Below are 13,256 nucleotides of genomic sequence, written 5' to 3'. Positions count from 1 at the left end.
ACGATCTTTTAACAGACTCAGATGGGCCTGACTCAGTGTTGCATACAATCCAATTTAGCAGGCTGGACAAAGGATAATGTGACGCGTGGGAGAAGATAAGTGGGCAAATGTAAAACATCGAGGAAAGAGGGTGCACTAAAAGAAACCCTCTTTTTAAAAAATTAGACTGGACAGATCAACAGTCCTTTGACATATTGTCTTATTCTTATGTCCACATCTTAATCTGTGCATTGTTTATTTATTTATTTATTTGCTTTAATGACCGGATCTCCCTGTTTTACACAATCCTTTCCACACCTATCCTCGTGGCTTGTCTCGTCAAAGCAAACACAATGACATTTACTGACGTTATGCGTGGAAAACCCGCCAGTGATGTCATGCAAATAAATAATTTGCAGCTTTTTGAAGAATGTTCCTGCAAGTAGACTCAGTTTTCTTTCCAACTGTTCGCCACTTGCTTGCACTCATTATGGCTCTGAAAAAAGGGGGGATCTGCTTCCTGTTGCATGGCGCATGATGTGTACAGACATCTGAATGAATGAACGCTCGGCTGATTGCGAAAGGCAGCAGGAGGATACTCCTCTGGGAATGAAGCGCCTCCCCTTTAATCGCTCGGTTGAGTTGTTCCTCTCTCCCGGAGCTGTCGTCGCTCTCTCCTCACTCGCACATTTTTATTTTTTTCAGAAGGAACTCCTGATGGATTTCGGTGCGCTCGGGTTCCTGGAAGAAAGGATTCAGAATCTTCCTGTATTCTCATCCTTCTGAGGTTTCGACAAGCTTTACGGCGAGGATTTACAAGCCCTTCCTGGGTGTTTTTCTTTTAATCGTCAGTGACATGAAGAAACGCGGATTTGTGCGTCCGAAGTGGCCGAGGGACTGAATTGGCGTGGTGAGCTATTGCGCGTTCGGAGCGCAGCTTTCTGCGGGGTTTAGAGTCAATGTTTTGGTGATTTTTGTGGAACTGAAGTTTAAGCATTATTTTTTTCTCTCAGCTTGAGCAAAGCCAGTTTGATCAATAAAAAAAACTAAACTTTGATTTGCGTTTGTAACATTTATGGCACAAAGTTTGGGAGTTGAGAAGCTATCTTTTGTAGATGAGTTTTTTTGTTTTGTTTTTTAGGAATCTTGTTTTGGTCTTTCTTTTGTCTGTATGTTTACACTCCCGCGCTATCGTCGGACTTTTATTGCAGGGGAGTGAGATGTAATTGAAGCCTTTGGGCAAAGTCCAGTTGCCAGACGCTCTGCTCCCAGGGTTGAAACAAAAGGAGCCCATGAAGCCCAGCTGTCTCCGTAGGTTAATGTCACATGGAGGCACGCAGTAGCACACAGACTGTTGCTCTGTGCTTAGGAGGAGGTAGATCTGTTCAATTGGCATGAAAGGATCAGGATCTCAGGATTAATGTGGCCGATTCTAAAATAGAAATAGATTTTTTCTTTTTAATCAGCAGTCCTTACACAGAGCAGTTCTTATCTTATGCAGCCTCATCTGAAATAAGGTCAAGCAATAACCTTGCATCTGTTCCAATCTGTTCTCTCCCAACATTTCGCACACAGTCGTCTGCCCAGCACCAATTTTGGAAGCTGAAGCGCCATGGCCAAGTGGCTGAAGGACTACCTAAGCTTTGGTAGGAAGGTGCCCCCACAGCCACCTACACCAGACTACACAGAGAGCGAGTTCCTCAAAGCCTACCGCCTCCAGAGAGACCTGGACTTTGAGGATCCCTATGAGGATGCCGAGAGCAGGTCCAGAGAGGAATCTGGGACTCTCGACCCCTCCACACCGGTGTACGGGTCTCCTATGAAGTCTTCCAGTGTGGACGTGAAGTCTCCTAAACACAGGCTGATCAAAGTGGACTCCCAGGAGCTGGGACGTACCAAGATTCTCCTCAGCTCCATTTCTTTGGAGGATCAACAGGAGCCCGTAAGACAGAGATTCTTAGCTTTTGTTTTAAAGATCAGAGATTTGTAGCTGATTTCACATGTCCAGATTTTGTGAATGTTTGACCTACTTATTTTTATCACTTAGAAATAATTAGAAAAAAATTCAAGCATATTTTTCCAGCCTTCCTTCCATCAACAGTTAATTATATCAGGAGCAGAGTTGACAGAGTTGAAGTTAAACTTCCTTTAGCAACTAGTATTAGGATTAAGCACAATCAGCATGTGCTCTATATACACAGTAGCAGTGGCGGCTCCTGCCAAATGTGTCAGCGGGTGGCAATAGTTGCAGTGATAGCTAAAGTGATCCATCTAATGGGTAAACTGACAGCTACGTAAACCCTGTTTCCCATCAGTGCTTTGTGAGTTTGGACTTACAATTAACATTATGTAGGATTTATCTTGTTTCTTTTCCATTATTGTCATATCTACTGTCACTTCTGGTAAAATCCATGGTGGTATAATTGATATTGGTGTTGTTTGAGTAATTTCTAAATCATTTATTTTAAATTCTTTTATTTTATTTTCAATTGTCCATCCAAAACGCCTCATTTCTTTCTTTTCTTTTTCCCAACATGGATTTAAAATTTCCCAAGTTGGATGATCTGAGTTATTACCTTTTAAATTAAGCCAATAATTTATTTCTAGTTTTGTTCTTCTTAAAGCTAATGGCATTTCTCCCATTTCTACTTCTATTGCTGCTGTAGGTGTGGTTTTAAATGCTCCAGTACATTTCTCACACTTTCTTTTTTTTATATCAAACTTTATTCATACTCGGACATTCTTCTTCTCACACCTGACAGTAATCCAGCAGATCTACGTACTGTATGACGTAAATACGTAAGTGCAAGCACTCCCGGAAGCCATAGAGAATGCATTGCAGAGCCTGCGTATTGAAAAAAACGTTCTTAACGTGAACGTCTATGAGAGAGATCAGGGCGATATTCAACCATGTTGAAATCGCCCAAAAAGAGGTGGGACACAGGAGGCGACGTACTCAATGTAACATTTAATGCAGATTGATTGGTTTAACTTATAAATTCCCTCCTCTCTCTTTCTCTCTTTGGTAGTGCATCGCCCTGATGAACAAACCGTCTCTGCACAGTAGTCTCTGTGTAGTTCATTGTGAAAGGTGGACCTTTACACTGAATCTAAGTTTTCAAAAGGCCCCCAACATTTCTAAATCCAGGATGTTCAATAATAGCATGGGGTCTGAAGCTTAAAGGAGAAATAAGTAATAATGACACCTAGTGTTTCAAATTGGAACAGCATATACGCAACAGCCTATGACGTTTCCACAACGGTCTGCTGCTGCTGTGAAACATCACTGAATTTTTACTTAAACAGAGTAAGTATATGTTGTATTATGTTCTATTTCTGATCCGCTTCTCTTACTGGCTTCTATGTTTGCAAGATAAAATACCAAAATCTGCACTCTGTTTTGGAAACCCTGGGAACTCTCAAAAACCAGGAAGTAAACACGAGCTACAGACTGCACCGAATTAGTTCCACACAGTACCTCTAATTTTGAAAGTAGAAAAACTTGACTAAGAAATTGTTGATGGAGAGGACCGATTGTTTAAATTGAATGTTAGTTCTATCCACGGTGACAAATGAGAATGAAATGTCGGCACGAATTGCCATCATGTAGCAGACTTTTTACCTTTTTGTTCCTCGAAACGAGACAGAAACATAGACAAAACTTCTGAAGGGAAAAATGGAAAGAAAAAGAACAACTCCCAATAAAGCCTGTTTCTCTGTAGATTGAATAAACAGCCGACATGCCTCCAGAGAAAACATTGTTTCCTTTTAAGCATTTTGTGCTTTTTCTGACGTTATTTTTGTGAGTTTCCAACTGGCTACTCAACCCTAAGCAGTTAAGCAGAAAATCGAGCTTCTGCTGACTTCTCTGTGCTTCTCTAACTTCTTTACAAATGTGCAAAGAACAAAGGAGATGGTGTCAAATAAGATCTTCCTTTTGTTAAATGAAGTGGGCTGGAGTCATAAAGACAAGCCAACCAAAAGATTTAAAAACTCCCACTTCTTTCATCCCGTTTCTATCACTGTGACAACTTTAATGATCGTGCTCAATCAACAACTTCTTGGGGAATGTGTGTCAGAAGATATGAATCGTTTCTATAAATCACGTAACATCCTACACACCACATAAATTTACTACCATAGGCGCAGGGGGGGAAAATGGATAGCTTGAGCGGACCATTGAGTTAGAGGGGACCATGGTCCCCTGAGTTTATGTCTGTCCATAAATAATAGATGAGGTTTGGTTTTGCAAGCTGAGAGGGACCATCACCAGGCACATGTTGCAGGGCCACATTCATTATACCGCTAGGAGATGTTCCAAGGGCCACGGGAAGGTATTTCTCAAGCTTTAGTGCTGTTTTTGTCATCAGGAGTGTGCTTCTTTACTCGCTCTGCGTCATATGCACGATAAAAGACAATCTTACTCAACCTTTGGGAGCAAATAAGGAGGATGTTTAAAAGAACAATTTGTGCAAAAGTAAGGGCTTTGCAAGGACATCATTTACACATTAACTCAAAAACGCTGAGTAAGTCGGAGACTATCCGGGGTCCTCATCGTAGCGGTTTAATCTACAAACAAGCTCGTGGAAAGTGCTAGAAAGGGCAAAAACCCTGAAGTGGATTTAAGTAATTCTCCTACTAAAGTCGATAGCGCTCCTGACTGCCCTTCTCCCCCCCCCCCCCCCCCCCCCCCAATGCACATAATTTCCCATGATCCGTGGGAACAACCACCTAATTAATATAACAGATTCCTGTGCATCAATACATAACCTGTAACCGAATCAAAGAGAGATTAGGACATAATTTTTTTGCAAGGGCGTGAACGTGTTTAGCAGGATTTTTGGGAAGTGGGCCTTTCTGCAGTGATTTCCTTTGTGAGGGAGACGGAGAGACAAAGGATGTACGCGCTTCTAGAGCGGGCTCTCACGTGTTTTTGTCTATGCATGTGTTTGTGTGACCATATGGTTGGCTGTGTTGCTGTCGCTCTGCCAGGTGACCACTGCTTTTTCCCTCCTGTGCTTGCATGGAGGAACAAATCCTACCTACCACATATCTCCCTCTTTTATCTGTGTTCACTCCATTCGAAGCAAAAAAAAAACAACAAAAAAACGTCAGGATGGGCTCTCCTTCACCGCCGAAGGCTTCAACCAAGATATGCAGAGTGTCTTTAAACAGTAAATGGATCAAAGGGTTCAACACTGATCACGGGCCAATTGTTTACAAAATTTTAAATGTCTTTTTGTTCATTTTATAACTAAGAGCATGTTTTAATACCATTATCTTAAGATTTGATTAAAAGTCTGTAGTTCTAGATCTGCAACTTTGAGTCTTGACGAGTTGTCTGCGCAGGACTGCATTAATTAATTTAACATCAACAGACTGGCTGCATTTTCCTAATTATTCTAAAAACTATAATGATGCTTTTAAAACTTTAGTGTGGTTCTCACAAAGCTGAAAAAAGTCCAACTAATTAGAGCCACTTTGGAATTTTATCTTGCTATGCAGTTCTTTGAATGATTCGAATGCATTATAATGAGTCAGCTCTTTCTTTCCCTTTTTCTTACTCGGGTTTAAATTAGCTTTACCTTTTTTTTTAAAATCGCTTCTGCTTCATTAGTAGGTTTTCGTTTCATCTTCTAGGTGGTGCCGTCAGCCCCGATGGCAGGGGACACAGATTATTCCGATCCATTCGATGCTCGACTGGAACACCGACCAGACCCAGATCTCGGTCCTGTCCCCTGCGAGAATAACGGCTACATGGAGCCATATGAAGCTCAAAGGGTCATAACAGGTCAGTGGGCTCATAAAGGTGGAGAAGAGTTGTGAGCAGTGAAAATGAACACAATAGTTGGTACAAATGAAGCGGTTTCACTGTTTTACGGTTACCTTTTCTGTGATTTGCAGCATTTTCTCTCTCCGGATTCAGGTCCGTTGTCCATACAACCCTGTTGCTACTAACCTCTGACCCTGATCAGCTTGACCAGTGCAACAAAATTCAACATGGATATTGGTAAAAAAAAAAAAAAAAAAAAAAGTGTAGGGTTAGTTGCGCTGAACAGACTTTGGAAATATATTATTGATCAAAACCGTCGATTGCAAATAGTGGGAAAAGCTGTTTAAAATAAAAAAAAAGCAGGACAGGTTGTAAATTTGTCGGGATTAATGTAGTTATTCTCTGCACATTGTGTGTGTGCACAAGTCTGTGGTTAGCCGAGTCGTCGTGTGCATTGCTTCACTACAACAGAGTCAGAGTTGCACAAGAGGGAAGGTTTAAAAAAAGCGATTCATAGCAGACAGGAAAGAAGACATTATTTGTGGAACCTGACAAATATAAAATAATTTAAAATAACTTAATGTTACCAGATTTGGTTTTACTAACCATAGTTTTTATCTTCTTGTATTTTTATAAGCATTTATCTTTGTGTTTAATGATGTCGTACTACCATAATCAGATCATAACCAGAATGCTATCATTCTCAGAAGGAAATTAAAATGTCCAGTTTAAATGTCCATCAGGAAAGAATGAGTATAAATACGTGAAAGAGTATAAATAAGTGGAAGGATTAGGTGAAAACCAAGCTTCTCCAGTTAAATTCAACTAGAAATCTAAAAAAAAAAAGTAGACTGAATAATACTCTATTTTATGTTGTGCTGGTAAGCTCTACAAAAGATGTCTTGTGGTTGTTGTTAAAGGGAAGCAATGCATAGTTTGATGGTCACTGATCTGATAGATTTCCTGTGGTCTTATGTGATTCATCTTATTTGTATCAGATGTTGGTCATAAATGAAAGATAACTGATGATAGTTGAATGAATGGACAATAGAAAGGACTACTTTTGGACATTTTGCTTTTAAATGTCAGAGATTTTATTGAATCTGAAGATGACTCATGAATAAAATGTGGAGCTGGACGATGGTCTCTTTTTAGGGGTTTCTTTGATAAGCAAAACGAGGCATGTTAATGATTCCCTCTTGGCTTATGAGAGGACTGACTAGACCGTCTTTCTAATTCCAGATTGATAGTTGGTGAACAATTCACCAATAAAGTGTTTCGACGCCTCACTCCACTGGATTTCTGTCGACCACAGCTGAGGGAGCTTTCAGCGTCATGAAGTGTTTATTCACAGTCCAGGCTCAAACCCCCTTTATGCCCTTGCAGTTTGCTCCCACATCATCTATCACAGACGCCATCGTTTTCCATTTCTCCTCCTTCTCTGCCACATCTTTTTCAGACCCTTTCCTCCAGCGCTCTCTCCCTGCTCTGTCCCAGTCAGTTAGTGTAAAGGCTTGCCCCTCCACCACCGCTACTCCTCTCTCCATTTCTCCATCTCTCCATCTCGAGGGCTCTCCCCTGCCCCCTGAGGTTGTCTCTTTAATCTGTCCTTTAGTGAAAGTCTACTCTATATATTCTGCCCTCTCATCGCTGTCACTTTGCTGCCCTTTTGGTAGTGAAAGGGAGGTCACAATATTGGGAATAAGTGAAAGGAGCCTAATCTGTAGCAACCTTGAGGCAAGCCTTTTTCCTTTTTTTTTTTTTTTTTTTTTTTTTTTTTTTTTATGTCACCTGGTTGATGCCCTTTGAGAGATTAGATTCAGAGTGGTGATGGGTTTTGAGTTGAGCGTGTCACTTTACAGCCTGCTTTTGTCTGTCTATCTTACTCTCTTTCTCATAAAAAGTCATCAAAGCAGTAGCAAAGTCTGACATTGGAATAATATTTATCACTCACTCAGTATGTGGTTTTTTAAAATGGCTTAATTTTGAGATGTTCTCCGCTCTGTCATGGTTCGTGAGTTCAGTTCTTGCAGATAATAGACCGGTCCCCCCGCTGACACACATCTGCATGCCTAAACACACTCCCCATCCCTCCTGTCATAGCTTCCCTCCATCTTCAGTCCCCGTCAAATTGTCTTTCCCCACAGTCTCGAACCCCTGGCTGTGATTTCCTCCATCGTGTCTCCTTTCAATTTCTCATTTTATTTCCTCCAATCTTTTTTTTTTTTTTACCCTTCAACCTTCGTCTCCTCTCCGTCAGCATGCTGCTGCGACACCACGAGCTCCCAGCGCAGGTAGAGCAGCGTTCAGCCTTGCTGTGCTTCTGTCTTTATGACTTAACATCAAATGCTGACAGACCACAATCCCCCTGCCCTCCTCGATCTCTCATGCCATCTCTCCCTCCCTCCCTCTCTCTCTCTCTCTCTCTCTCTCTCAGTGCCTTTTTCTTCCACCCGTTTCATCCTGGCTTCCTTTTCCTCTTCCTACTCCCTTTGCTCTTGAATCTACAGCGCTTCATCCTTCCCTCCTCTTTCCCTCCCCTCCTAGCCTTGCACCTCCTTCCTCTTCAATTCCCCTCAACCATTTTTTTTTTTTTATAACCTCAGGGTCTCTCCGTCAGGGTCTTTCCTTTCGGTCACCATGGTAATAACCGGCCCCCTGAAAGCAACGTATTGTTACGGCTAACCCTATATTTAGTCCTTTTCCATTTTTATGCAAACGCAGAGTGCTGCACAAAGACATTGACATGAATATTATTTTACTACAGTTCCAGCAACCTTTTTTTTTTTTTTAAAAGTACATTTTCTTTTGCTCAAAACACTGTTGGAGATTTAGAGAGTCCTGTTGCTTACAGAGGCAACATTTAGAACCACTGCAGTCGTACAGCCTTTTATCTCATGGCCACGTTTGACTCCACGAAACATGTGCAGGTGCTGTGAACCATTTGTTGTCTGGACCCCACTGAGAAATTGATGGAAATGTTAGCAAGGAGACACAAATGCTGCTGTGAGCCATGCTGGATATCTGCTGGCTAAATGCAGGATGGACATGGGGGAGAGAGAGAGAGAGAGAGAGTACAGTTTTCCCACTCGGCCTCTAAGCCCACTTCCTTGTTAAGGCCCACCACATTGGTGTCTGAGCCGGCTGCAAGCTGTGCAAACATAATTATTTTAATTTCTCTAATTCTAGGCATGTCGGAGATCAACGAGCTTTTTATTTACTTTAAATTTTGAATGATGAATAGCCTCTCCGTTGTTTTATTATTGCCTCAAACAAATATTTAGTGAGAGCCGTTTTTCTTCTTGACTAGTAAAACATGACACGTCAGAGAAATCCATGACCGACGGCCTTTATATTTATTCATCGTCCCTGTTTTTGCTTGGGCTATGACAGAACTACAACGAACCCCCGCGGGTGGACGAACGCGGGGAGGGATGCAGCTCTATGACACTCCGTATGAAGACGAGCGAGGGCAGCGCCTGGGTCATGTGTACGGAGAACTTCACGAGGAGGGCAAGGAGGCCAGCAGGCTGCCGCAAGACGACGAGAGGCCAGCTGACGAGTACGACCAACCCTGGGAATGGAAGAAGGACCACATCTCCAAAGCCTTTGCAGGTAGGAAGAACAACTACATGCTCAGAATGCGAACAACAAAGCTCATGTTTAATGAAAAAGGCCAGATGATGCTCATTTCAATGCGCTCATCTGCCCTTTGCGGCAGGTCTGTAAATGTCAAAGGTCCCCAGAAAATGTTTGCCTGAAATTTCATACCCATACATCACAAACCTTGTGACATTTTTTTCCTCCAACTTTCTTTCACATTAAAATTAAAATGCCATTGTTTTTCTTTAGAATTGTATGTGATAGATCAGTGTAAGGTGAATACATTATTGTGAATTGGAAGGAAAGGGATAGTTTGTGTTCAAGTTAATTTACAAATAATAGAAAGTCAGGCATTTATTTGTGTCCCTCCCCCCCCCTGGTCAATACTTTGTCAAATCTCCTTTCGGTACCTTTACTGTAGAAGATCTGAAGTTGGAAATTCTTGTCCATTCTTTGCTGTAAAATAGCCAAAGTTCACTCAGTTTGGATGGAGAATCTCTACAAACAAAAGATTTTCAGGTTTTGCCAGAAATGCTCAATTTTATTTTTCTGGACTTTAACTGGGCCGTTCTAACAACTGGATCTGCTTTGATCTTTGACATTGCGTTGTAGCTGTGGTTCTATGTTTAGAGACGTTGTTCTTCTGGAAGGTGAACCTACGCCCCAGTCTGAAATCTGTTGTAGCCTCTAGCAGGTTTACTTCCAGCAATGCTCTTTTTTTAGTGTCGACCATTTGCCCATCAACTCTAACCAGCTCCCCTGTCCCTGCTGAAGAAAAACATTCCCACAGCTTGATGTAGCCTCTGCCATGGGTTACTGCGAGGATGGTGTGTTCAGGGTGATTTGCAGTGTTCTCATGGCATTCTTTCAACTATCTCTTTTTTTTGGACCCGTCTTTCAAGGCCAGATTTTTAGAGCTGCACAGCTAGTGGTTCGATTCAGCTTATTTATATGATGCCAATTCACAACAAAGTTTGACTCAAGGCACTGAATAAATCAATCTGATTTATGTACAAAAATGTAGTTAATTCAGTGTGACCATACAGTTGGATTTAAAGCCAATTATATACATTACAATTTTATCCTATTTATCAAATAGTGCAGTCAGGTTCGGGTTATTATGCCAGTTGGTAAGAAGATTTATTTTTATCTAGGGAAACTCAGCTAATTAAACCTTAAATGTGTGCTGTACTCTTTCCTTTTCTGGATAATTGATTGAACAGTGAGATGCCCAAAGCTTGACATAACGCTATAGCCTTCCTGCTTTAGAGTTTCCACAACTTTCTCCCTGACCTGTCTGCTGTGCTCCTTGGTCTTCATGATGCTTGTTGATACTCTAACGTTCTCTAACAAACTTCCGAGGTGCTCACTGAACTTATTCGTTTTTGTAAAGTGCCTCTAGAAGACATTTGTTGTGAATTGGAGTTCAATAAATTGAAATTAAAACAGAACAGCTGGATTTATTCTAAGATTAAATTACACAAACGTGCTACATTTAGTAATTAGGTGACTTGTGAAGGCAATCAGTTTAATTTTTGTTTAGAGGGTATCAGATTTAAACGTCTGAACCTCAATAGACAACACACTTTTCAGAGTTGTATTTGTAAAAAAAATAAAATAAAAATGAAAAGCATGTTTTTCTCCTTGTTACAATTGTGCTATCCTTATACTAATCTAATACTATTCCAATAAGCATGGAAAAATATGTGGCTGTAATGTTGCAAAACATAAAAACAGTTCAAAAGCAATGAATGCTTTTGTGAGGCACTTTAGTTACAAGGACATGTTCATTCATTGATTTCACTGTTGTTGTTTTTTTGCTGTTTATTCATCTAGTTTAGCTCTGCCAAGCTTGATCAATACTCAGTTTTTCTCACAAAAAGCCCTTCTGCATTTATTGACAATATTCCATTGTATTAAAGTGTCTTAAAGCACAAGATTGAATCCCTGCCAACAAAAGACCAAGGCTCTTAAATCCTTTCAATGACTGAAAACTCTATGGTATCTCAGAAAACGTGTCTTTGAAGGGGCTCGCTCTGTAGAATTATTGAATTGTTGAATGGTTAAATCCTGCCTCAAAATGAGCTTCTTTGAAAGGTCAGACCCTTCGTTTGAGCTCCCAGACTGCCTTTCTGCTGATAGTACACGGTGAAAATAATATTCTAACTGTCCTGACCTTTAAAAAAAAGTAACTTCCTCCCCCATCATTACACTTAACAGCTTTTTTAACTAGGAACGGAGTGCTGTGACCTTCACTGTCTAAGCCCAGATGACCTATATTTCTCTCTTTTTTAGATGTGAGCTATTTCTGGAAGAATATTGATTTCTGGTGCTCAGACACGTGGCTGACCATGGTCTAAACAAGCTTTGAGATGTTCATTAGGACTGACGGGGGCTTTGCTGCTATCCGTGTAGCGGGAGTTCTCAGAAGGGGGAAAAAATATGGTGAAAAATATTTTATAGTATTTTTAAAGTAACGGGATGGTCAAAGCAAACGGACTTGATGGATTAATCATCAGGAAGTAGGTGTAAAGGTGTAAAGTAGGTGTAAAGGATGCCAGGCCAAGTCCACTTAATTGAGCTGTTTCTCCAAGTCACCAAGGTCAAGGTGATGGGATAATAAATCAACCTCGCCTCATTCTTGCTCACCTCCATTCCGGCTCCCCTCCCCTCCCTTAATTACATGCCTACACGTGTGTGACTGATCCTGTGTTAATAGGAAAGTCACGGTCAGCACAGCATTGTCTGAATATCCGCGCCTTTACACAGAAATCCATTCTCTTCGCATTAAAACTCAAATCGGCCTAACCAGCAGAGGAGCAAAGAGGCACTGTGGCTCATTGGACAGAACAGACAATTTCGAATGAAGATGCATGGACGTTCGTTTAAGAGCCAAAGTCATCTCTCACCTGATTTGCACGCCCTCTCGCTGTAGCTCCGTGTTTCCCTCTTGTTTCATGTCTCCTCTTTGTGCCATATACATTATGCATCACTGCAGGGCAGTACTCATACTGCCATTAGAGCGTGAAGTGTAGGAAAACAATCGTGTAGCCCGGGTTGCCTGACCCTTTGTTTTATTTCCCCAATCCGGAGTCGGCTCGAGCCGGCTTGCGGTCTATCTGGCCGCACCGAGGCACTGAAGTGTAAACACGCAAACTGTGTGTTTCCATTCTCGCGTTTAAGCCATATTCCCTTGGACCCTGTCGGCGTTGCTAAGCGTGGCCCACATTGCGAGGGTGAGAAGCGATGGAAAGGACGGCGCAGAGAACGGATGGATGCAGAAGACAGAACAAAGGGATGAGAATGGCGGTTTAGTGATGCAGATGGGAAGATACGGAGGATAGGATAGAGAGAGGCTGTGAACAGGGACGGTCAATGTTTTGGTTTTTGTTGGCAGGTGAGTGGATGTTTGTGGAGGCCTGGCTTTTCAGCGGGGAGGAGTATTAATGGTCAGGAGGTGTGGTGAGTTGAGCGGCGAGGAGGGTGGTGGTGGTGGGGATTCAGGGCCATTGTGGCAGGCCACCATTAGTCATTCCCTAACGCAGGCACACTTTCTCACACGTATACACACCATCGCTCCAGCAGTGACGGGACTTTCCCCTCGGTCCTCCCCTCCCTGCTGATGTGACATACTCACTCAGATAACCTGCCGCGGGTGGGCAAACGGCGGGGGCGGTGGAGGGGATATCACAATCTGCCAGCAGCCCCTCATCAACACTTGCTCTCCAGCTCATGCATGCGTACGTAGGTTTCCAACTTGTTTTTGTTTTTTTACAGCTATGATTAGTACCACGTTCCTCATTGAAGTGTAAAAGGAGCACGTGTGCATGTTGGCACATGCGAAGATGTGTGTGTGTGTGTGTGTGGGGGGGTGGTATTCATTTTATTCATGCAAAAGCAT

General features: G+C 42.0%; 1 protein-coding gene across 2 annotated transcripts in view; it reads left to right on the top strand.

The window, feature by feature from the left end:
- Positions 1-506: 506 nt before the first annotated feature.
- The window catches only part of shdb (Src homology 2 domain containing transforming protein D, b), a 31,568-nt gene continuing 18,818 nt past the window's right edge, over positions 507-13,256 (top strand). Inside the window, exons 1-4 of one of the 2 annotated variants that reach the window (XM_012864793.3) lie at positions 507-889; positions 1,555-1,921; positions 5,620-5,770; positions 9,146-9,367. In XM_012864793.3, the coding sequence (XP_012720247.2) occupies positions 1,592-1,921; positions 5,620-5,770; positions 9,146-9,367 (703 nt within the window). In that variant the 5' untranslated portion in view covers positions 507-889; positions 1,555-1,591. The remainder of the gene's footprint in view (positions 890-1,554; positions 1,922-5,619; positions 5,771-9,145; positions 9,368-13,256) is intronic. The other variant, XM_012864794.3, reaches the window with a different exon arrangement.

Source organism: Fundulus heteroclitus, chromosome 9, assembly GCF_011125445.2.
Source record: "Fundulus heteroclitus isolate FHET01 chromosome 9, MU-UCD_Fhet_4.1, whole genome shotgun sequence".
Lineage (NCBI taxonomy): Eukaryota > Metazoa > Chordata > Actinopteri > Cyprinodontiformes > Fundulidae > Fundulus > Fundulus heteroclitus.
Note: the sequence above shows the minus strand (reverse complement) of the source record. Positions and strands in the feature narration are given on the sequence as shown.